This window comes from Calidris pugnax, unplaced genomic scaffold (assembly GCF_001431845.1).
Source record: "Calidris pugnax isolate Ruff unplaced genomic scaffold, ASM143184v1 scaffold41, whole genome shotgun sequence".
NCBI lineage: Eukaryota > Metazoa > Chordata > Aves > Charadriiformes > Scolopacidae > Calidris > Calidris pugnax.
In genome coordinates this window covers 23,167,998-23,192,967 of record NW_015094509.1, presented here as the reverse complement: position 1 = coordinate 23,192,967, position 24,970 = coordinate 23,167,998, and the positions used below count along the sequence as shown (strand labels likewise).

Genomic DNA, 24,970 nt, shown 5'->3' with positions numbered 1-24,970 from the left:
TCAAACAAAACAGTCTGTGATGTTCATCCAAGAAACAGGAGATTCATAGTCCAGTGTAGTCATAAATTATTTCTTCTTTCCCGGAAAAAATATGTCTTATTTTTGGAATACTGTCTTTAATGCAACAAAATGGTACAATTAAAAAATATGAATGTTAAATTTGATTTCCAATAACAAGCATTCATTTACTAGAATAGTATGTTCGTTGTGACAGTGACAAAAGAGCAGTGCTATTTGGTGGTCTGGAACTTATGCATACAAAAAATTAATCAGGATTTTAGGTATAATACTGCAAAAAGGTACAATGTAATCGGATGTGCAAAATGATGTAAAATGATAGCAAGGATGATTCTAAAAACAGAGGAACCAAATTCAGATACTTATTTGGCATATCCCATCTTGAAGTCTGGAATGCCACCTGCTGAAACACTGTTCAATAGGAAACTTAGGCTTAATAGGACTCCGTTTTCATTCCTCAACCTTGAGTTTTACCCTATTTCTTTCTTCTAACCCCCGGTGTTTTATGTCCAATGGATAGTATCGTTATAACTGTGGGTAAATTTGAGACTTTCTCCCTCTCTGCCCCTTGATTCCTCAGGTCAGTGTTAGTCTCCCCTCTGCTCAACCTCTCTGAATTCAGCAGTTTCTTTCCCTGCAATTTGTCTGCTAGGATTTTGCAGTCAGGCTCAACTGCTGGACCCACACTGCTACCTCTAAAAGATGAAATTAAACAATACAGACTCAGATATTGTCCTGTTGCCATAGGACAGCATAGACTCAACAACTGTCAAGCAAGCTAAGAGTCTTTATGTTTGCAAGGCCACAATATGGGTATAGATAGTGTATATACCCACAAGATGGGCATAAGCAACAAGTTAAAGATGTACCTTGTTATCATCTTTGCTGAGCAAGGGGATTGATGAAAGAATCATGACACCTCGGTAGCAACTTCCATAGAAAGAGGAGACAAGAAGGCTTGCAGGTTCCCTAAACACCAAGATCTGAAACAGAAGAGGCTGCAGGGAAATTGGTGGGTTGCATAGCATCAATGGAGATTAAAATTCATTAAGTGCTCTGAACACGGTTGCTATTTCAGATGCTTCAGTAGGACAGCTGAACCCTCCAAGATGGATTGTGGTTATGTATCCCAACACAGGCTTTTCATCCCTGCACACTGCAGAGTACTGCAGGAGGCTGGCTCTGTGGGCTTTGTGGGTTTTGGGGCTGCAGTTCCTGCTTAGCATTCGCACCTCTGAGGCAGTCTTCTGGGCTGCATTCATGCATTGCCTGCACTGGGGGGTTCAGACCACATTCACTGCTCAGTTTTGCCATCAAAATTATTCATGGTGACTTCTGTTCTCCAGTCTCACTCTCCCACCCTATTTTTACTGGTTTTGGGGTTTTTTTGTCTTGCATGATCTGTTGTTTTCATGGGTGGGCTCTCACTTTGAGCAATGGGACTCGCAGCATGGGCTGTGGCTCATGGAGTGATTGAGCTGGCAGCACCCCTTGTGTGTTAATGCACAGTGTTTGGGTGTCTTAGTGACCAAGGAAAATCCTTTTCACTTCTGTGACGCTCCTTTTCTTGCACATCAAATACATGGGTGTGATCACCTGAACATCACCTGCATTGAGTTTCTTTTATTGGGAAGGAAAATAGGAGTGAGAGCTGTATCCCTTTGCTCTATGGAGCACCGCCACCCTCTAGTGGTAAAACCGCAGGCATTTTTAGGCAAAAGATGACGATTTCATTACTGACTTCTCTTCTCTCTTCCTCTTGGACAAAAATCTGCACATCATCTTTAATTGACAGAGCAATTCTGTTGAATGATATCATAAATTCATGTCTTTATTTTAAGTAGCGGATGATGTAATTTCCTTGGACGGTTTTCAGTATGTTTTGCCTTCCATTAAATCATTTAAATGATACTTGTGAGCTGATGGGTGACGGAATTTTTACATAGTATAAAGAAATGGCTGTAATGGAAAGCATCAAGTAGTAGTAGCTCAAGGGTTTAAATGGAGAATTAGTGATGGTACCACTGTAATGGCTGTAATGTGGCAGATCATAGCTGGTTTATAGCTGATTGAAAGAATCGTCATCTCGATTGAGTTCTCACCCGTTTGCTCATGGAGGCACAGGGTAGCTGGATCATGGGTCTTGGGATGCTACTGGGCCACTGGCCACCGGCTTTGTAACTTCAAGATGGGGACAGCAAGGTATGGTGAGACAAAGCGAGCTTGAGGGCATGGCAGGAACATCACGAAATTGCCAAGTTAACAGCGAAATGCCTCGAGCAGCAGGAATATGGTTATAGGTAGATGTTAAAGAACACATTCTGGACCCAAAGGCTATTTCCTACCAATCACATAACCCTCACCCTAGAGCATGACTGGCGAGTGGGAGAAGGTGAAATTTGTCAAAGAAGTCCAGAATTATTTAGCGTGAGCAAATACTTTTGTTTCTGTTGTAACCTTGCTTGAAATGGCTGATCTAAAATTTTCCTGGCGTAGGAAACTTCAGTCTGAGTAGGTAATGTTAGGAACACCACAGCAAATAATCCTTCAGGTCTTGCTGTAAATTTTCGCTGTTGTCTCTTCATTGCATGGAAGATGCTAGTTAATTCTGGTTAGGGGAGATCCCCCCCGCCAAAGTCATCAGGAGCTTTGTGCAGCTCCCCTCTCTCCTTTTACTCCAGCTGCCAAAATGTTGCAAATCCTCAGAAACACTCCCCTAGCCCTAGGTTTCCCCATATGTGAAGGAAACAAAACCCCAGGACAGGTTAGAGGACGCGTACGTGTCTCTGAGTTGAGCCCCCTTTCCCATGGTCCTTGCTTGCTTCCTCCACACTGCAGGCTGTGAACTCAACTCTTCACCCACTGAAAAAAAGTGGAGTTTTATTCAGCAGGAAATGAAATAACACTTTAGGTATCAGATTGAAATTCAGAACAGGTAGTACACACTAAACATAGTTTGAGTCTTAACAAGCTTTTTTCCCTGGATGATTTCAGTACCTGATCTGTATCATTTCTTTGATGTAGCCTAACTATGACAGCAAGGGATCCAGGACTTTTATGGAGATGTCCTTCCAATTTATTCACTAAGCTCTGAAATATTTCCATGGCCACCTGCCCCTCTGTCCCTGCAGATCAGGTTTTGGGAGCACATAAAATGCCCATGATCTGGGTACATTAAGTACTAGAATATGATCTTCCCCCAGTCTGCTTCACAGTAATCACTTATGAGACTCCCTTGATTTTTCTTATCTCTTTATGTATAAAAGATTTTGAATAGCTTGAACCTGGGAATAGTTTTACAAAGCAGATCAACATGACTTTAGGTTGGACTGAATTGGATTTACCAGCAGTGGGAGTTAAATTTTCTGTGGTCTCTGTGTTCTGGAGCCTCACAGACAGGCAGTAGCCCAGGGGCAGTGATTTATCATGCATTGTGTTTACTGGAGAGTAGAACTTTACCTTCTCTATTGTTTCTCTTTCAAACCTTTTTATCTTTTCATCTGCATAGAAATGAATGAAAAAAGGGAAAAAAAAAAAGAAATGCAGTGCAGTTTTCAAGGGAGGATTTGTCCTGGTGCTGCATTGTACTGAAGCGTTTACTGTTTCTCAGGTCTCAGGATGTGCCAAGATTTATTCCACTGTAACTGCACTGCCATTTTGTGAAGCACAAAGGACATCAGCTTGGAACAGACGTCCGAGTTTTACAGTCTTCTACCATACCATACAATCTTTTCCCAAAATAAAGTATCATCCATTTCCTTCCTGAAGAATTCAATCAAGTTAATTAATACATGTCTGTCCCAGAACTATTCTGATTGAGGATCTTGCCATGATTTCTTCACTGCCAGGCCCCCCATCCAGGTTGAGAACCCTTGATCTTCATGACATCCCACCTCACTGCTCACTGAGGAGAAGTAGCCCATCCTCTGAAGGTCTCCACTAAGGTTTTTATACACAATATCTCCAATGCAAATACAGAGAGGGGTAACAATGCTGTGGTTTCTGCTTTTGTTTCATTCCAGATTTCTGATTGTCTTGGGGTGTTTGATCTTAGCTGTCCTGACAACTTTCAAGGAGTATGAAACTGTTTCAGGAGACTGGCTCCTCTTGCTGGTAAGTAGACTGGCTGCTGCATCACCCTGGTAATGTCCCTGAATTGAAATCAGCCCCATCAGCAGTGATGGAAACTTACTCCAAGCTCTGCATGCAATAAGATGACTTTTCTAGGTCCTGGAGCAGTGACCGTACATTTACATATTATTGGAGAGTTCCCAGTCCATCGTCAACACCGAATGAGTAAAAGGGAAGTAAGGAGAGAGGAAAAATACCACCCCAAGACTTTTAAATAATGGCTTTTCAGCATTTGCCTAACATTTCTTCCGCCAAAGTATCAATACATTTCCAACTGACCATGCCAGACCTGAGCATTTTTGGGGGGTCCTACCAATTCCAGTATCTCTTTCAATAGCAGCATAACTGAAATTGTTGCAAGCAGTGTCTCCAATGACTATCCATGAGAAGAAATGTATTTGCAGCAAATATATTCTTTTCTCTGTGTTTCTAGCATGCTTGTTTTATAAATGCTGGAGTTCATGCTCAAGACTGTATTTCCATAGACCTCCCATTTGGCAGAAGAGGAAAAGAATAGGAAAAAAAAACCCTCACTAATTATAAACATGATGTATTAATTATTTTATGAAAATGACCCTAACAAAGAACTTCGTCTGCTCCCACAGCTATCATGAAATACAAGGTGCACTGTCTCACTTAACCTGGCCTTGTAGAAAAGCATCCCCAGGGAAACTGCACAGCAAGAGTAGTTCCAGGATCTCAATTTCCATTTCCCCTTTTACCCCCCAAGACAAGTAGATCCGAGCTGGAACTAAATGGCAAAAGGAATGAAAGGTGAATTCCCCTTGCATGTTCCTTCTCAAAAAGTGCCTGTATGAAAACACCCTCATCCCCGAGGGAATGTGAAACTCATTTTTGGTCCCTGTTACCTTGCTTAGACCTATCTTTTCACATTTGAAAAAGCCTGAGGTTATTTTTCCTTCTCCTGTTCTTCCTTTTATGTGGCGCTCAGCGGTTTTAAGAAGTCCTTGACAGTTGTGGGCATGAGCATCAGGAAAAAAAAAACTTTCCTCCTTGTCAGTTGTTCAGAGAGAGGAAAAGTAACTGCGTGCCCCATGCTGCCCTTGGCCCATCTCCGCTGAGCACCTCAGAGAAGCCCTTTCCTCTCCATTCCCACCCCGTGCTTAGAAGAGTTATTGAGCAAGGTGGAAAATCCCATTATTAGTGCACCAGAAATTTAAGGAAACAATATATGACCTAAATTTGTCTTATATATGCCTTTATCATTGCCTTAAATTTATGAGCATATGAATATACGGTATCCTATCCCTGTCTCTATAAATACAGCTGCATGAACAAGCTACTGGTCGGTTACCTTGGGTGTAGGTATGCAGTGCACTGGGGACTTTGCAGCCACTACTCATATATGTCTTCTTTTTTTGTGTGAAGCAGGAGGTCTTTTTGTGAAGTAATTGCCCTTCCGTCAAGGTGGGGTAAGCATTTCACTTTTACCCAACAGCAGAGGCACATCCTTTCTGCAGAGCACTTAGCAGGCTGTGAAGTTATGTCCTCCTTTGCCTTGCCTCTTTCATCAACCTGGATTCTCCTCCCCACTTTTTCCTCTCTTTCTCTCACACTCACATACCCCAACACTTGTACTTCATCTGTTTCCTTCAGCGACCTCTATGTGTCCAGAATTACTTCAAAACTTGTCACAAGTCTAACAATGTAGTCTGTGTCTTTGATACAGGAAACTTTTGCCATTTTCATCTTTGGAGCAGAGTTTGCCTTAAGAATCTGGGCTGCTGGGTGTTGCTGTCGCTACAAAGGATGGAGGGGGAGACTCAAATTTGCCAGGAAGCCTTTGTGCATGCTGGGTAAGCACATGCTTTCTACTACTGTTTTCCCTGTTATGTCCTTTTCCTTCTAAGCCAGTCTGGGGGGTTGTCCAAGAACCAGTGAATGGCAGTGTAAAGAACTTTTGTCCTAGGAGCTGTGTCCTGCTTGGAGTAGTTGTTTGAAGTACCTGGCAGTAATGATTTGTTCAAGATAGTCTTGAGTGGCTGGTCAGTGAGAAAAAAAATAATAGATCATTCTACTCTTCAAACACATTTTTCATGTCCTGAGCCCCACTGCATCTTTCTTATGTTCATCCCAAAATAACAAACCACTTCAGATCTCTGTGCCATCTTTCCCAGCCCTCTTTCATATTCAAATCTTGCATTTTACCTTTGTAATGTTGGTCTGCACTTGCAAATAAATGTCTTTGTAATTTCACCCATGTTATCTTTCAGGCTTGGAAGGTACTGCTATACAACTCTCATAAAACTACTCATTATTCGTGTCTGAATCCCCTCCTGAAACTCCTCATTATGGCCACAAACCAAACCAACATTTAGGAGCTCACTGTGCCCTGAACACCTGTCATACACATCCACATTCGTTCACTGTTTCCAGGACTCCCTCATTTATTTTGATGCTTTTCAAGCCAAGAACTAGCCTTTTGTTCTTTATTTGTACAGCACATAGTACTCTGGGGAGCAGTGGTGCTGCAGTCAAATGAGTACATACTACCCTCTTCCCTCTCCCTCCTTTTTTTCATCTTCTGGGTCTAAAAGGGAGACAAAATTGGAACAAATTTTCTTTGTGCATCTATGCTATCTTCAATTTAGTAGGGCTCCTTTGGGTGCTACTGTTGTATAAATACTTCCTATACTTCTAATAGCATTGTGAAAGCAGCAGAACACAGTGTGAGCAAGTGGGATTGATGCTGTCTCAGGCTTCTTGGTAGAAGCGTCATCTCAGTTCTGAGAATGAATCTTCATTGATATCTGGGTAAAGAACAGAAAAGATCCCACTGGATTTATTAATGTCATCTCTTGGTTGTCATTGGCACAACTTTGCTTTGAGAACGATTGAAAGCGAATAAATCTGAAATCCATCTGGTGACACTCTTTTTGGCTGGAAATACAATGTGAAGACAATTTAAAGACCAAGTGCCCATAGAACGTTAGAAGCCTTTTGGTACCACTTTTTTCTCATATATTTATAGGATCAAAAAAACAGGGGGGAAACAAGGAAAAGAAAGAAAAATAAATTAAACAAGAAGAAGTGATGTGATTTGCATTACAAGAGGTTTCAGTTGATCAGCAAATTGGCCCTGTGAGCACTTATAAAAAATAGTATTACTAACTTTGAGTATTTAAAGGGAAAACTCAGCCAGAAGAACAAACGGCTAGATGCACTATGAAAAACTGAATTTCTCACCTGCTGACCTGTTCACTAAGGTATTCCTGTGGGACAAGGTTGTTTTGCTTTCATCATTTGGACACTGTTTCATCACTAAACTCGTTCAGTGTCTCAAGTCCAGTGCATCAGCCTGTAAATAGATTACGAGGCTTTCTGGTGAGTGCTGTGCATGACGCTGGCTGTGTGGCAGGTGCAGATATCTGTTTAATTGGCAAGAGAAAACATTTTCAGGCAACTTTAAAATTTGCCTAGGGAAATATACAGCACCACCAGATGGGATTAAGAAGCAGGTGATAAGGCTACTTTTGTTGGCAGACTTGGTTCTTTTTGCCTTGCAGATATCTTTGTGCTGATTGCTTCAGTGCCAGTGGTTGCTGTTGGGAACCAGGGCAATGTTCTGGCCACATCTCTCAGAAGCCTCCGATTCCTCCAGATCCTACGGATGCTCCGAATGGACAGGCGGGGAGGTACATGGAAACTTTTGGGATCAGCCATTTGTGCACACAGCAAAGTAAGTGAAGAGCTTGCAGGGCTTAACTGGGGCTTGGGGGAGAGACATTGAAAGGAAAGAGAAGGGATTCACAGGTACAACAATGCACTGGGATTATGTCTTTTAGTTCAAGCAACAGTTTTGCTCTTTTAGCTTTATTCCATCTCCCATTGTCTCAACCATTTCTACCCCTTGCTTTACCTTTCTCTACTCAGTAGTGATGCTGGGAACTGACAAGAGAGAGCGTTCATTCCCACACTCGTTACAACAGGAATTTTGCCTTTACACTGAATGAAAGCAGGGCCATCCCTTTAATGGTGAAGTATGTTGAAATCTTTGACAGAAAGACTTCACAGACTTGTATGATCAACAGATGGAGCAGGACTCTGAAGGGATGGAAAGAGGCTGGTTAGCAAAAATGTGGTTTCAGAGGGAGCTACTGGTATAATTTCTCTTTGGAAACATGGGCCAGGCAATAAAAAGATGCACACAGTGTGAACCCAGACAGACAAAATTTCTAAAATCATCTTTGCTCAGACTAACTTGATGCTATAGTCAGACACATTCTGTCTCGCACCAGAAAGACACATTGTGTTCTTGCATTTTCACCAAGCATTATTACAAGTTTAAAACTATCTGCATACAAATCCTCTAGATGAGATTTCTCATCTGCACACAGTGTAGAAAAATTGCATATACTCTGTGCTAAACACTGCTTTTTCTTATCCTTGAATGACATTCCTGACATTTTAGGGGTTCTTTAAAATTAAAATGCCAGCTGGCACAGCATAATTAGACTTTGCTTCTTTGTAGTGGCTGATAGGGATACCCACCCTGCTTCGTTTCATACCAACTTCTGTTTCTTCCCCATATAAATTTACTACAAGGCAGGTGGCACATAAACACTTATGTCAAAAAAGTTTCTCAGGAATCTGAGATCATGGAAGAAGTCTATGTGCTGAAGACACTGTTTAGAAATTGTTTAAGATTTCATTGTGTGGAATTTCATTCAAATATTCCTTGTTTGATTCCCAACCATCACCCTTTAAACCTCAGCTGGCTGTGGGAGATAAGAAGCAGTTGCAAGAACTTTGCTTCACTGGAGACACTAAGGAAACAATTTTGATAACAAGGTTAGCCAACAAATTTCCTTCTGTGGTTGCACACCAGAAATCAGCCAAGAAACTTGACATCTTGAGACTCAATTATTAAATTCTCAGCTGCAACTTTTTTATTTTTCTGGATGCAATAAGGTAGTTCTCAGAAAACAAAAGGAATATTGATTTTTTACCCACTTGTGGTACTTCACCCAAAAAAGCTTCTGCTTTGTTTCAGACATTGCTGGGGTTTGAACTTGGTTTGCTGCATCTTCTACCCCAGTAGGATTAACCACATACTCCACTGTAGTCACTCTCGAAAACAAGGAAGCTTAGGTTTGTTTTCACACAGATGATTTTCAAGGTCTGTTCTTATTGCATCAATTCATGATGAAATCATACATTAGAACCTGCTTTGATATGTTTAAAGAAAATAAACTGCATCCTGCAGCCTTGGCTCTAGGGAGGTAGGGAGAGGGCAGAGCGGTTGATTTGCCTGCCAAGACTGACCAAGCCTAAGGGCAGCAGGAATGGGGAAAGTCAAGGTCAGGGACAGAGCCCTGCAACACCCTGTGTCATGTGTGTAGCTAAGCCCTTAACCCAGCTTTAAGCAGAACTACAACTGCAGATTGCTCCAAGCTGTTCCCAAGGAAGATGCCATGTAAGGGCTAATTCTTGTAAATCTCTGCATTATTTCCCAGTAAGTGCTGAGGTGGGCTGGTCATGGGCTGTGACCAAGCCAGCAGCGACAGCTCTGCTGTTTTCCTCACTCCTTCTCTCTTCTCCTGACGTTTACTCTGCCACTGTGGGTACTGAGACTGTTTTCAGGCCCTCTAGTGTCCATCTGTTTATTTTGCAGGAACTCATCACTGCTTGGTACATCGGGTTCCTGACACTCATCCTATCCTCATTTCTTGTTTATCTGGTTGAAAAAGATGTTCCTGAAAAGGATGCTAACGGGGTGGAGATGAAGGAAGAGTTTGAAACCTATGCAGATGCACTGTGGTGGGGGCTGGTAAGTGACTCCAAAAATACCTTATCCCCTTATTAAAAACTTCATATCCAAGAAGAGATAAAGTATTGATGTTAAGGATTGCACTATAACTGTTGCTAAATCAGGTGAGGAGCATGTTACCAGTGTAACATTACCAAAGTAGGGATGCCCCTACAACCATTTAACAGAACTTGTATCCCTGTTGATTTTCAGTCAGACAAAGGCCCTTAGGTGTTTAAACCCCTTTCAAAAATAAATCTGTGCTCTTGACTTCTAGAAAACCCCTCTTTTAGAGGAGTGTCTCTTTGGTTATAACTGCACTGGCAGAGCCTATGCCTATGAGAGACCTAGCTCTCATCACAGCAGTATCCTGCCTGTGAGAAAGATCGCTCAGAAAAAGGCAAAACCAAAGCTGGCCAACCTGGGAGGTGCTGTTGACTGAGGTACAAGAGGCCTTGCAGAGGGATCTAGATAGTTTGGAGCATTAGGGAATGATTAATGAGATGAAATTTAACAATTCTAAAATGCCTCTGGGAAAGGATAACTCAAGACTTTTGCATCTTGCATGTGTTCCCAAAGAATCACAGAGGGAATGCCATTGGTGGTAGGATACTGAGCAAGAGCGACCTTTGATGCATTTGTTCTTGTCTCTGATGAAGAGAGGAGTGTTGCATTATGGTACTTCTCATTTGATCACAAAATATTCCTGCCACCTGGCAGACAGGGGAGTCTGTATCGTGCTGCAACTAAAATGCAGAAACATATTTTTTTCATTTACTGCAGTTCACTCATAAATGGCAAGATCCCTCCCCACCATTATTAATCAAAAGGTCCCAGGTGTTGCATAGAACACCTGGATATTTTCATATCCTTACATATCCAGGATGTTTATGTAGAGCCTCACTGGTAAGAAGAGGTACACAGCCGGAAATTAGCAATTGTTGAGGAATGGAGTGAGTTTTCACCGTCATATTTGTTTTACAGAGGCTGAGACTTCAGGGAAAGGTAGCCCTGATTGTTTCTTAAACAGTTACAGCTCTGCAAGCTGTAAACTGGAAAGTCCAATTCCTAACTGCACTGATGGTGGGCAGGAGACTCTGCATGCAATGTCACATGGTATTCCCTTTGAGCAAGTGCATCCTAGAGAGGCAGCTGCTTTAAGACTAAATCTGTTCCCCCTGGTGCAATGCCTCTGGACTAAGATGCCATTAAAAAAAAAAATCAGTTGGCCCAAAGTCAAGATCTTATTTTAAGAAGCTGTCCATGAACACCCATAGAGCTAAGTGAGTCATGCGGGTATCATGGTGATATTTAAAGCAGAGCTGTTGACTATCATTTTCTTATGCAAAGTCCTGGTCATTCTGCCCACAGATCACCCTCGCTACAATTGGGTATGGCGACAAGACCCCCAAAACATGGGAGGGACGGCTGATTGCAGCTACTTTCTCTCTCATTGGAGTGTCTTTCTTTGCTCTTCCTGCAGTAAGTACCTTCCTCCTCCTCTGTTAGGCACAGCCCAGTGCTGTGCACTTGCGAAAAGGAGGTAAAGTGATCAAAACTGCCAGTGGAATTAAAAGCCCTTTTTAAGAGTTGATTACAACACTTGAGTTGGTCTATAACAGTAAATCAAACTCCTTTCTTCCCAACTTTGCACAGGGCTTATTGGGAATAATATGTCACCCTGACACCCCTCCAACCACGTGTGGACATTTTCTGAGACAGCTCATTGGCACAGGCCAGGTGAATCCTACTCTGGCTGCTTAAGAAACAATTTCTAAATTGCTTTTGAAAGTATATTTGTTCTCTTGTGTTAGATAAGCCAAATATTTGCCTTGTCTGCAAAGTCCTCAGGTAAGAATGAGATCAGATCTAGGTGAGATGGATCAAATAGCAACAGAAACCATCCCAAGTCCGTATTTTAGGATATTTTTCCTTTAGACTGAGACTTGGAAAAAATTTAATGGAGGATGAGAGCTCACATACACCCAAATAAAAGGTATGGTTAGCATAGCTGTTTTGTCACACAAGTATAGTTTCACTGTACCCTGAGTGGAAAGTAATATACTACTTGGACACCTCCAGTGTGGAAAGTCAGTAGATATTCAAGAAGCCTGTTGAGGACTGTAAAATTATTTGGTGTGGCCTTTGGTCCTTCAGAGGATCATGACAACCTTGTGTCTCATGAATGGAGCAGGGGGAAAGGCATGAACAAAGGTTCCAAGTAGCCATTTCCATCTCCACTCACAGACCTGTTTCCTCATCACTAATCTGATTTTTCTCAGTCAAAAACATCTACAATCTTGCATCACTTTATGCTTTCAGGGTATTTTGGGCTCAGGGCTGGCACTGAAGGTCCAGGAGCAACATCGTCAAAAACATTTTGAGAAAAGAAGAAAGCCAGCAGCTGAACTCATTCAGGTTTGCAGCCACTTATCCCTTCTTTGAAAAAGTGTTGTGCATGAAGACTGCTGCGTCATGTTATCAAGGGCCACTGCTTCCCCCCTGCCCATATTTTCATTTCCCATTTCAGGAGGTGAGAAACTGTGTTTGTAAAGGAGTCAGGTTTTTTCACATCGGACTAAATAATCTAGAGGTCCTTGCAGTTTTTGAGGAATCTTTCAGTTCTCAGAATATCTTTCAGAAGAACAGTGTCTTTAGAAGAAAGGGTCTCATCTTCTAGCTTCTGGAAACCAACCAACTTCTGCATCGGTGCCACAAAATCAAAGAAAACAAGCTGTCGAAAACATATTCTTTCCAAAATCCAGGTTTTGTCAGTTCCCTTGAGAGAGCGCTTTTATGTTCAAACAAAGTTATGTTGTTATTGATGTGAGAACAGCAATAGAAGTGACTGTTTCAATCAAGACAAATGAGGTAAATAGTATGTGTCATTGTAAAAACTGAAACAAATCCTGGATCTTCTGTTATATCACTGGTCCATCAGAGGATTCAATGGGAAGAGACTCCTTAGCTCACTTGGACTTCAGTTTGTTACAAATTCAGAAAATTGAGCTTAAAATTATTAGTCTGGGGGCTGAAAAATTTGACAGGAGTTACTCTTAGTAGGTGTGGAGCACACCCTGATGTGGGGAGGTGAATGGCACCATTTCCACAGAGGAAAGCATCTGTGATATCAGATGGAAGCATTGATGCTCAGGAACGCTCACAATCAAACCAGTCCTCAGGGAACAAAGGCTTAATGTTGTATTATGCTGTTCTCATTAAAAACACTCCTTAGCAAAAAGAAGGGACTGCAGAGATGACTTGTGAAATGAATTCACCTTTTTAAATTAGAGCATCTCTACTTAGCAGGTAGTTAATTTAGCTACAGTATTTTTTAGGTATGTACTTAGAGAATTTTATTGGAACTAAATGCTGAAATAGACAATTGCTCAGCAAAATTTCCTCTGATGGTACATTAGGTGATAGTAAACTAGCTTAAGCAATTCTAGAAGTACTGGAGAAGTCCAGCAGTGCTTGAAGCTCTTTTAGACATACCAGACAGGAGAATAAACCTGTTGAGTCAAATGTAATGTCTTGTTGATGTTGGTGGTTGTCTCCATGTCCTGTCTCCTTTAACAGACCTCCCAGATCATAATCCAGGATCAATAATTTTGCCATATAGTGACACCCATTTGGTATGGCTGATTAGTAATTAATTTCCAGATAGTCACTCAGGTGCATTGTTGTGTTCTTTGAAACAATCTGGCTACTGTCATACCGGGGAACTTACACTAATTACTTCCTCTCCCTTGTAATTCAGGCTGCCTGGAGATACTATGCTACTAACCCCAACAGGATTGATCTAGTTGCTACCTGGAGGTTTTATGAATCAATTGTTTCATTTCCATTTTTCAGGTAGGTGCATTGGCCACCTCTCCTTTATCATTTTCTGTAAAGTCAGAAAAAGCCCTCAGAAAAAGTAGCCTTAAATTACTACTCAGCTCAAGCAGAGGTCTCCACATGTAAGTTGCGTTCACTGTGCTAAAACTGCAGCTCCAGCTGTTGCTCAAAACTGACTGGAAGAAAAATATCAGGCTACTACCTTTACAAAGGGCAAATTACAAATATTAACTCTTTCTTTGATTTATTAACAATATATTTCTTTAGGATTGATCTCATCTAGATCAAATAGAAAATCTCTAAGAAACACAAGGGTTTAATTAAGGCTCTATATGTTTCTTTCCTTTTCTTTATCCCATCTCATTCTCTATCTATTCCCATGTTATCCATTATAGAGTGATTTCTAGAGGGTTTCTTGACCTCAGGTTTTGTTCAGAGAATGATTCTCAGGCTTTCCTGGAGTCTAGATTCATTACCGTGACTTCAAGCTTGTTCATTGTGTGTAGGTTCTTCTGTGATTCAAATGTGACCTGAAATTTAATAGGTGTTTTGCAAACAAGGTCCTGGGAGAGAAGGCAAGGGAGTTCACTTCTCACCAAAGACTAGATTGCCAGCCTAAGCAGCACAGATTGGTTTCAGGAACCTGTATCACTTCCTTTGCTTCATGACTAGTTGAAAATTATGGTTTTACTCTGGTGTCAGTGATGGTCGTGGAACAAAAGTGATATAAACCAGTAGCAACAGATTAGAAATTTCTGTTTGAAAAAATCTGCTGAATTTATTAGTTAATTCTTCTCTCCTTGCTTTCCTGTAATGCTTTCTTTCTTCTATAAAAGGAAAGAGCAATTGGATGGTACTACCAGGTACGTAGCTGCCATTATTATAGCCTTACTTTAATACAATTAATGGAGGATGCAGGTTAAATGGTTCTTTGTGGATTCGTGAGCTGTTAACCAAAACATGCTACTAACACCACAGGTAGTCATTAAAAATGATTAACCAATCCATCTCCTAATTGCTTGCTTTTTTTCAAAATTTAACAACACAGCTAAAATACTAATTGTACAACTGCAATGTTGCTTGTTGATTGTTGTTGATTGTCTGTAAGCAGCTTTATTGTGTGTTATGATTAATCATAGCCTAGATTTCTCCTGATCCCTGCTGTAAAGTCATGGTTTAGCACCCAGGTTGTTCTGGGGTGAATTTAGCATTCTGTTTCACGTTATTGCTCAACAGTCCTGCAAAGAACAATGTTGCAGTGTAAGGGATCAAGTCTGTGGAGATTCATCATGGACAAAGATTTCTTGATGATAAATACTAAGATGGATGGCTAAGAGGGATCAGTAGGATAGTCAACCTCATCTAAAAAAGCTACGTGAGGTTTGAGGCCTTGTCCCATCCCTGCTGAAACAGGTGGGGAAGCTCCCAGTCACTTTGGGGAATTTGCAAGCAAAGAAAATAAAGCAGTCATTGATCCTAATACTGGTATTCACTGAAGACTCCCCATGAGTCAACCTGCAAGGTCTCAAATGGAAATGATATATTTATAACCTCTTCCAGCTAAGTTGCAGGTTCAAAAGTACATAAAATAGTTTAACCTCTTAGGCTGGAAACATGAAATACTTAATGCTAAACTGCTATCAGTGGATCACCCACAAAGAGTCAATAATGATTAAAGGATAAATAGTTCCAAAGACTCGTGCTGAAGCTATTTCCATTTGCATCTACATTTACAACACAGAGAAAAAGAGCAAGAACTGTAGCAAAATTTGAAATCTGTTAGTCAGAGGACAGGCCTGGGTTCCAGTCCCTGGCCAGATGAAAAGTTATCCTTTTGAGTTTTAAATATTTCATGCAACACATGACAGCTACAATAAAAGAAACTGAAAGAAAAAACAAATTTACACTTGCTGTTCTCATATGAATTTTTTGGGTTCAAGCCTCCTTTATCAGAAAAGAAAAATCAATCTCAAATTCTCTTATGATACAGGAAAATGCTGTAGTGCTGAATTACTGGGAAAAGGTGACTTGATCCTCCTGCCACCATCATCATGAGCTAACCTGCTCCTCTTCAAAGACTGCCTGGGTGGGAGTTACCTAGTTTGTGAACCTTCATGAACTTTAAGTACTATACATCCACATTACTGCCCAGGCTAAGCAATCATGAGCAAGCTCAGTTGCATTAATGTAGATGGCTGGAGATTTTAGCCAGCTCCAGGGTTGGCAACAGCTTAATTTTGCCCTTTAATATGTAGGGGAGAGTTTAGGAGCTGAAATCCTTTTGAGTATGTAATTCCATACCTTGAGCCAAAACGTGTTCTGACTCAGATGCAGCAGCAGATTAAAATGAGGCAAGTGAATGATTGCTGCAGTTTGCTGTCAGTCACAGCTCCCCTAGAGAAGCTCCTGCACCTGCACTGACAGAACAGTTTGTGGAGCAGCTTCAGAGTTACTGTACCTTCCAGGCTAGGAGAAGAAATCATTTTATATTGATGCACTAGATTAAAAACTGAAAAGTGTGACTCACAGCTCAAAATCTTTAAAACTGTAATCCCATGGCCCCTCTTTCTAGCTGGGTATATCTTGCTTTTATGTCGTTACATGTGTAATAACTGTCAACAAAATCACCAGTAAACCTGCACAGGTTCCTGTTAGCAGGAATGTGTTTATGGAAATAAGCATTCAATAAGGGGGACTGGAAATCCTCCAGGTAAACAGAAGAGTAATTGTACTTGTGGGAGCATCCACTGACTTCAGTAGACATGGGACTGAACCATAAAATCTGGTTGTTTTGACAGTCCCACCTCCCATCTCTCATAAAACTCTTATTTACAGACCAGATAATTAAAAAAAAAATAACCAAAACACTCTTCCTCCTACAGTGATTTAGTATAGAAAGTATTACTTGTACTCCATTGCTGTTTGCATTTAAGGTTGTATTGAAATAAATGAGCAATAAGGGAATGCAGTCCTAGTGGAGAGAACAGCCCATAAGTGCAATCAGTCTCCAGCTTCTTGCATCAGTTAAGTACTTAATGAGAAAGCCGTAATAATAAACTACATTGTCATAGCAGTGGCTGATAAAAGAGAGAGAAGATTTGGTCCAAAGCTTTCCCAGAAGAGTCAGAAAATTTAACTAGTTAATAAAATAAAAATGCGGCCTGGCTGTGTGAAAATTTGAGGATGGGTAACACTTTAAATGACAGGGTTCCTATTTGGTGTTGTGAAAACTGTTTAGGAACTTTACAGTTGTAGAGTTGTAGATCCTTCTAGGATCTGTCCTTGGAAGCAGACACTGGCCTCATGACAAAGTCGCAGCTAAATGCAGCTCCTTGTTATTAGACCATTTGGGAAAAACACAGGGAAGACAACAAAGTCTTCCCTGGAAGACTATTGGAAGAGTCCATTTTGGAAGTTGGATCCCAAGGCAAGGCTGTGATAGCAGAAAGCCAATTAAAGTTTGGCAGCAGCCCAAAGCTTTACAGAAGCTCACTTTAAACTAAAGCTGTGAAGATGTGAGATATGATGAAGAGCACATTGGACTACTCTTGAACTACATAGCAGACTGGGCCCTGTAAACAGTGAAGTGATACATATGATGCTTCTCTGTTAAGAATGGCATTTTCCCTACATACCTTGTATAGTCCCCCAAACAAGAAGGAACTGGGGCTGTTATTCATTGCTCACTTGTGGGGAGTTTGCTGACTTCATACTAGAGAAACCACTAGCTTTTTCTTCCTTAAGTAGCCTTAAGCTACCAGCACATGAAATCTCAGATAGCAATTGCTCTTCTGCATGTATTGCAAAGCCTTTTCATCTGTTTAGCTCCCAAGAAGGAAAATTTATGAGAAAGATATATTAATGCTCATTTCTGCTGGAGTGCAGCAAATCATTCAGCAAATGTGCTGAATGTAGGTGCTTGACCTACATATCCCAGATTTCTGGATGGACCTTTGCTTGGTAGACATGTTGTTTATTTTAACCAACATTTTATGTCTATATTTGAGGAAGGAATTGGGGGTCTCACTTTTCAGCGTTGTTAGCAATTGTTCCACTGATTTCAACTATTGTAAGAGTTTTGAATCACTTGTACGTACAGGCACTTTAGTGAAGGGTTTTGAAATTTCTTCTAAGGTCTTGCTCCTGATCAGCATTGTCCAACTGTAGAACTAAACATCAGGAGAGCACATTAATTCCAAGATCTAATATTATGTGATTGCAGGAAAGTAATTTATCCCTGTTTCCTTATCTCTACAGGATAAATAATATTTCTCTGCCTTTGGAAAGTTGGTTTGATTTTTTTAAGTGGCAGAATTGGTACTAGTCTTTCCTAATATGTACGAAAAAATGCATGTAATGTGGTGCATTTTAGTATCGCCAGTAATAACATCGTAACGAAAATAAAGTCATAATTTGCAAGGTGGAAAATTTCACTGTCAGCATTTCTTCTTTATACACCTGCCCAAAACAGGAAGGGGTAAAAATTCACTCTGGTTTGCACACTACATTAACTACAAATGAAAGGCTGTTCCCATTCTTTTTCATAGAGCTTTTCATGGGTAATCATTAACGTCTCATCTTAATAACTTTTCTTCACTTTACAGTAATGTCATGTTTAGTAGGGAGTCATTCTTTGGATCAAGCCTCACAAGAAAACTTAGGTATATACATTCAAGTAACAATTGAGCCTTACTCTTTTCATATTTCTTGCATGCCATTCTCTGCCTGCAATATCTGTTTTTATTAAATAGTTCATCTAACCACCATTAAAAGTAAGGAGACATAAGATTGAAAAGTGATTTAAGTATAAAAAGAAAGTTGCATGACCTTGGAGATAGTTCATTGTTCTGCTGTTCAGAAAACATGGGATCTAATCCTGGCTCTGCCCATGATTTACTTAAAACCAAGCGCTTTTCTCTGTTTTCATAGAATGGGAGTGATACTAACCTACCCTGGAAATAATTTAGAAATTTACTTTAAAAAAAATACACTGTAAGAGCTAAATATAGTTACTCATGCAGTCCCAACCTTGCCAACACAAATTCATGCAAGTCACTTTGCATTTGAGTTCAGTAGAACAACATCTCTGCATGTGTATTTGCAGGTTCTGGTTCAGCAAATGGAAAACGAGTGGATGCTTTTGATCATCTGAATAAAGTTAGTGATGTGCTTAAATACCTTGCTGAACTGTGACCTAAGAAGCGAGGCAAGAACTTTATCTTTTTTGCAAAGAAATATAAATCCTGAAAAATCTGAAAAACACATAATCAGAAATACTAATATTTTGACTAAATTTTTAAGCATTTTATTCTATCCCACACAAACATCTTGCTATTATTCAACTATACTCATTGTTCTCATTTCTACTTCATTCCACAAACATGAAATCATCAACACACAACTCAGCTTTCCTAGCCTAAGCTCTTCAACTTTTGGAGAGCAGGTAGCGAAGCACTCCATTTTTTCATTGGATGATTGTCCCATGGAAAATAGTCAAGAGACATTGATTTTGCAGTTTGGTTGGATTTCTAGTAGTTGATACATGAAGATATGTTCACTGCAAAATAAAGAGTGGGTCAACATCCATATGGTTTCTACCTACATTGCTGGCTGCATCCATTGGTTAAAAACACCCATCCTGTTTTCACAAATAATTGAACTTGGATAATTTTCCCCATGGATTTGCGTGGCATTGCTTATTTTTACCCATTTCCAATCACTTTAGAAAGTGTGGATGAGAAGAGGGGCTGAGAAAAGGCTTTTTGTGTGTATAAAGGTTCTTTCCCTTTCTGACAGGCATTGAAATTGAGCCCAGGTTAGGATTCGTGTTCATGTTTCTGGGCAAATAATCTGTATGGTAGGTGGGTTCGGATTTAGAGTCATACCTATAATGAAACACCAATGAGGACATACATCACCAAAAAATGTGGAAATTGGTTGGCTAAAAGAGGGTGTTTGCTTCTCAGACATCAGAAACTTGCAAATTTAGACCTCAAGATTGAGGGTGAAAAGTGGCTTTTTAAATGAAGACATCAGCTGTCAAGAAGTTAAAGTCAATTATTTTGAGACTGAATATTTTTGTGAGTTCCTCCCTATAGAAAAGAATGTTACTAGATTTCCTTAAAAGGGAAATCTGATTGGCAAAAGTTCAGAAGTACCTCAGAAGTGTAGAATGATCTTTGTTTTATATTAAGAAAACATGTGAATTCTCTGAGATCAGCTGAATGTATTCAGTGCAGGATTCATGGTTGTCCTCACATAAGTTTCATGTTAATTTCTATTGGGAATAGTTCAAATTCCCGAATATTTCTGGAAATCTCATTCAGAATGCTTGATTTTGAAGTACAGCTGATAATGTAGTAAAATATTGGAGTAAACATGAGTGCCTTTTGCTTCCAGCGACTGAAAGTTACTAAATCTAATGATTAGCTAAACTGCAAAAATATGAAAAAATATCCTGATTACTATTACTCCTTGTTAGGTGAAAGTGGTAAATGCATGGTAGAGGGCTGTGTTTGATTCACTGTTAGCATTAATTCATTATCTTTTTTCTCATACATATATCCATTTGTTTATGAAACTCCAATACTAGGCAAAGCACAGAGAGGAGAGTATTTGACTTGCATGATGGGATGTAACTGCATCATTTCCTTGCATGACTGTTTCTGCAAAAGTATTTCTAGTTCAGTGGTTCCCACTCTTTATTCTGAGGAAGGGTAAAACATCTGCTGCAGAAGCCAGCCATCTCTTGTGTATCCAGCCAATGAATTCATCTTTCAGATGTTCCAAAGTAATTCCCCATGCCCTTGGGGAGCAAGAATCTGAGAGCTGAATTGTTATTTAGGTAGGAAGGTTTTGAGCCAAACTGTCTGTGCTGCTTCTGCCTTCTTCCTACTATGGTGGTCGGTATCTACTACAGAACTAAGGAGTTCTCCTGCTGGGACTCCACTTCAAAGACAAAGCTTTTGCAAAAATTTTCATTCCACCACAAGGGAGAGGATGCAATAGCATGCAAGACAGGTAACAGCAACGTATCCAAGCTAGTCAGAGAAACTACTCTGCTCTTTTATCAGCGTGTTGGGTATGCATTTGAATCCCCCCAGTTTCTGGAATTGTTCTGGAAGTCAGGAATCACATTTTATTGAATGTAAGGAAGCCAAATGAAGTGGAACCAATGTCCCAAGGAGAGGAAGAGTAGCTAATATCAGTAGACAAGCAGTGATACATGAACCTGTGGGTGGGAACCACTGTCCTAGCCACTCTCATGAAGGATGATGTGATCTGCGCATGCTTCATACTCTGAGACTGAGCCCTGCGCATGCTGTTTTAATGAAGTAGATTATGTCATGAAAACAAATGTTTCCTAAGTCCTTTTAAAAAGTACAATAAAAACAAAAACCCCAGCAGACCCAGATTTCATCCCTTGGAAATGAGAATAAAGTCCATTTTTTTTGTCTGATGACAGCTAGTCATCATCTGGAAAGAAGCTTGGGTTTTGTTTTGGTTTTTTTTGTGTACAACATACTGTTGTATTTTTTCATGTGAGGATGATGAATTATTTTCTGATGATTCTACTGCTCTGGCTGCCTGGATATGAACACAATTGTCTATATTTATTACATAAACATACTGTTATGAATCTGAATGTTACTTTAAGGGTTAATCATCAAGACTCAATTAATGAGGAAGGCTTCAGCTCAGGTAACTTTAGCTTAGAGTAGAGTTCTCTTAGAGAGAGACTGCTTTTTAAATGACTTTTCATCTAGATCTTTTTGTAGATAATAACGAGAGACAAGTTCCTCCACCTGTAAAGTCATTCCAAAGTGAAATGGAACTGAACGACACTCTGTAGGTTGCTAACTTCCTGCTGATTATAGAAAGGGGCATGAAGATTAGTCTTAGACAGGACATTTAACTTTTTAAGCAGCTTAAGACAGATGAAATGGGTTCTAGCTCCTAAACCTAAGATGCTCGAGCAATGGTTTTGGACAAGAGTTTGTTCCTAAACTGACACTTATCAATGGGGAAAGTTAAGATACTCCCTAGAAAGAGAATTTGGGAATGCTTTTCGTTTATATTATCTACCTTAAACCCTCATCCCACAAAAAAACCCAACCCCAACCCACAAATGAGTGTACTGACATGCAGTGGAAAACATCACTGCAAATAAGTACTTCTACCACTGCTGTTTGTCGCTCGGCTCTGCTCCCACCTGTGGCTTTCAGAAACCTGATAGCTGCACTGGCTTCTTTCCCCACACTCAACCTGCCTGCCCTTCTTTCCTAAGTGCCTCTTGACTGTGTGGGCACGATTCACCTTTCCCCCACCTGTCCCACACTGCAACCTCCAAGAATGGGTTAAAAGACAGGCTTTCTTCCCGTGGCTTAACCCCGCATTTTTTTTTTTAAACAAATGTGTAATTGACAAATATTTAAGCAGCAAATTGAGCAAGCAAATTAAATAATTGTACCATTTTTCACCTATGAAGTGTTCAGAACATGTTTAAGCTGATAGGCTCACTAGCAGAATTCCTTTTGTGTTGATCCTTTCAGTGGCCTTTAAGGCCCTTACGGTCAAAAGGGCTGTCAGGAGGGTTATTGGTCAGAAGGGATGCTGGTGAGATGGCAAGTAGATGTGATTCTAGCTATTTGTTGTCACTGAAGGAAAAATGTCTTAAGTCAGTAAATATGTAGGAGGGCAGTGCAAGGAATCATCAGAGGAGCAAAATATGTCACTTTATTACAATTCGTATAGGTGACCTCAATTTCTAATATAGTGAGAGATGACTGAAAGTAAGTGGTGGAGAGAACTGGGTAGCCTGGCCTACCATGTACCTAGTAATTGCTTGGCAATGCCTTTTCAGTGTTTTGCTGATAATTTATTTGGTTCACAGCACATCTGACTTTCTTTCACTCCTGGCTATTCACATGAGTTATTCATTTAATAGCCTGCCGCAAACCTAGTAGTTAAAGAAAGCACTGAACAGGAAAGGCCAAGCATCCTTATCATTAGGCAATACAACTACCTAAGTAGTGGTGTTTCTCTTAATAATAAATCTGCTGCTTCAGACATGATAGTGGAGCTGAAGCACTGTGATACATTACATAGGGAGGATAGCAAGACCCTCTGGTAACATTTTCAACGTTGACACAAATAATGCTCATAAAAAGCAGTTAATTATCTGTGGAGCTTAGCTGTTGCTTACAAAGACATTGATGTATTACGGTAGCCCCAGCAGTGTCCTTGTGTACAAAATATTTATTTAGCCCGTTATATAATTAAAGCATCATGAAAACAAGTTAAAAATGTACAAAGCAGGAAATTGATTACTTTTGCTTATTTTGTAGCCAAAAGCTGGGTCTCTTGGATCGGGTTCGTGGTACCAATACTAAAGGAAAGCTATTTACCCCTCTGAATGTAGATGCCATTGAAGAAAGTCCTTCAAAAGAGCCTAAGAATGTTGTCTTGAATAATAAGGAGCGTTTTCGCACTGCATTCCGAATGAAAGCGTACGCTTTTTGGCAAAGCTCCGAAGGTAGCCCATCTGTGTTGATTTCTTTTTATCCATCCCCTCTTCTCCCCATTTTACTTTGTTCTTCTGCATCTTATGTTGAAGGTTTGTGACTTTCTGGGCTAAGCATGGCCGGTCCCTGGTTTTACATGGCACATTTGGGGAAGCTCCAGGAAATGATTGCTGGAGTCCAGGCAACACAGGGCTTGAAATAAGACAATGGCCCTCCAAAAACCAGCAATCAATATAGGACATGGCCAGTAGGTGTAATCCACCTATTTGACCTGGGACAAGAGGGCACACTGGGCAGTAATGTTATGCTAAGGTAGCTCCCTCCTAGACTGCATCCAGCGCTGCACTAACCTGTGTCCAGGCATCCCAAATATCTCCTCACTGCAGTCTCTTAAAACTTTGTTTTATAGAGTCAATGGCTGCTTCCCTCCCACTGTCCCAAAGACTGCTGCCCCCTAGGAGATTTCCATTGGGTGTCCATGCAACATCATAGGTCATTTTTCCTCTCAGCTTTCCTAGGCACACATTTTCCTCTTATTGTCTGTAGTGTCCAAATGGTCTCTAAATAACAGTTTCTCCTTTGTTGTGCCAGCTGGCATCAGTGCATGCTGGGCAGACTACCATGGATGCAGTCTGGGTGTCCACAGTGGACTTCATTATCCTGTACTACAAGCTACATGAGCTCCAAGTAGCAGAGTGGGAGGAGAACTTGGCCTGTAGCTTCTACACCTGTTTTAGCCTTAAGTAAAAATCATTTGGGCAAAGAATTGTCATTGTAGAAACTCCTAAAAGTGGGAACTTCTAAATCTATTGGAAAGGTAGAAAAGTTCCCAAGTTACATAAATGCTACAATCTGAGAGAGGATCCCTCAAACTATGTGTTTTACAGCTGTCTCAGCAAAATTATGAAATCCCTTTCCAGAGCTGATGGGAGAAAGAGGAACCTGCAAGAGATGTTCCTTTGCTAAACTACACTTACTTTATGTAGTGCTTTAGTTGGCCAGACCTCCATCTAAACTTTGTGTGGTCAGTTGCTCACACAGCTTTTTTTTACCTGCTTTGCAGATGCAGGAACAGGGGAACCCATGGCAGAAGAGAGAGGCGACAGTAGTGACTTCCTTATGGAGGACATGATCCCCACATTCAAGACAGCCATCCGAGCTGTGAGGTAAACATATCTGATGCTGCTCAATGTTTTGCTTCCTCTTTGAATGCTTATGCTTCAGGAAATCACATTACCACATAGCTACATGTTGATTCGTTGCTGTTATTATTGTTTTTAAATTCAAAGATTAATTTAGATTTTAGATATATTGAAAAAGACATGAAAGGCCCTATTTAACTTCCTCTTTGAAAGTATGCAGAAAGGAAAACGTTTTTCAGTAACACTGACCATACTATTTTTCCAAATTACTCCATAAATATATTTATTACAAAATAATATTGTATACAGTTCCTCATCAAAATGTGTTATAAATATAGTATTTTGCTTAATTTAGTGATAGTAGCATTTATGTAAAACTGGAATTTTTTACTTAACAATAAACTTTGAGCTGACTCAACTCTATTCACAATTGTATGAGTGTGCAATATACTTCTCAGCTGTCATATTTTAATAGATGCTGAGGTCTCCATTTCAGCACTCTTCAGCTTGTGACATGTGTCACCTCTATTTTTGTATCGCAAGTG

At 40.3% G+C, this 24,970-nt stretch overlaps 1 protein-coding gene across 1 annotated transcript in view; it reads left to right on the top strand.

Annotated features, from left to right (window-relative positions):
* Window positions 1-2,389: 2,389 nt before the first annotated feature.
* KCNQ3 (potassium channel, voltage gated KQT-like subfamily Q, member 3) overlaps window positions 2,390-24,970 on the top strand; it is a 36,109-nt gene continuing 13,528 nt past the window's right edge. Inside the window, exons 1-12 of the mRNA XM_014965220.1 lie at window positions 2,390-2,445; window positions 4,041-4,131; window positions 5,840-5,966; window positions 7,677-7,849; window positions 9,785-9,940; window positions 11,291-11,401; window positions 12,242-12,337; window positions 13,680-13,774; window positions 14,596-14,622; window positions 18,364-18,420; window positions 23,107-23,294; window positions 24,347-24,449. Coding sequence (XP_014820706.1) covers window positions 2,390-2,445; window positions 4,041-4,131; window positions 5,840-5,966; window positions 7,677-7,849; window positions 9,785-9,940; window positions 11,291-11,401; window positions 12,242-12,337; window positions 13,680-13,774; window positions 14,596-14,622; window positions 18,364-18,420; window positions 23,107-23,294; window positions 24,347-24,449 — 1,280 coding nt within the window. The remainder of the gene's footprint in view (window positions 2,446-4,040; window positions 4,132-5,839; window positions 5,967-7,676; window positions 7,850-9,784; window positions 9,941-11,290; window positions 11,402-12,241; window positions 12,338-13,679; window positions 13,775-14,595; window positions 14,623-18,363; window positions 18,421-23,106; window positions 23,295-24,346; window positions 24,450-24,970) is intronic.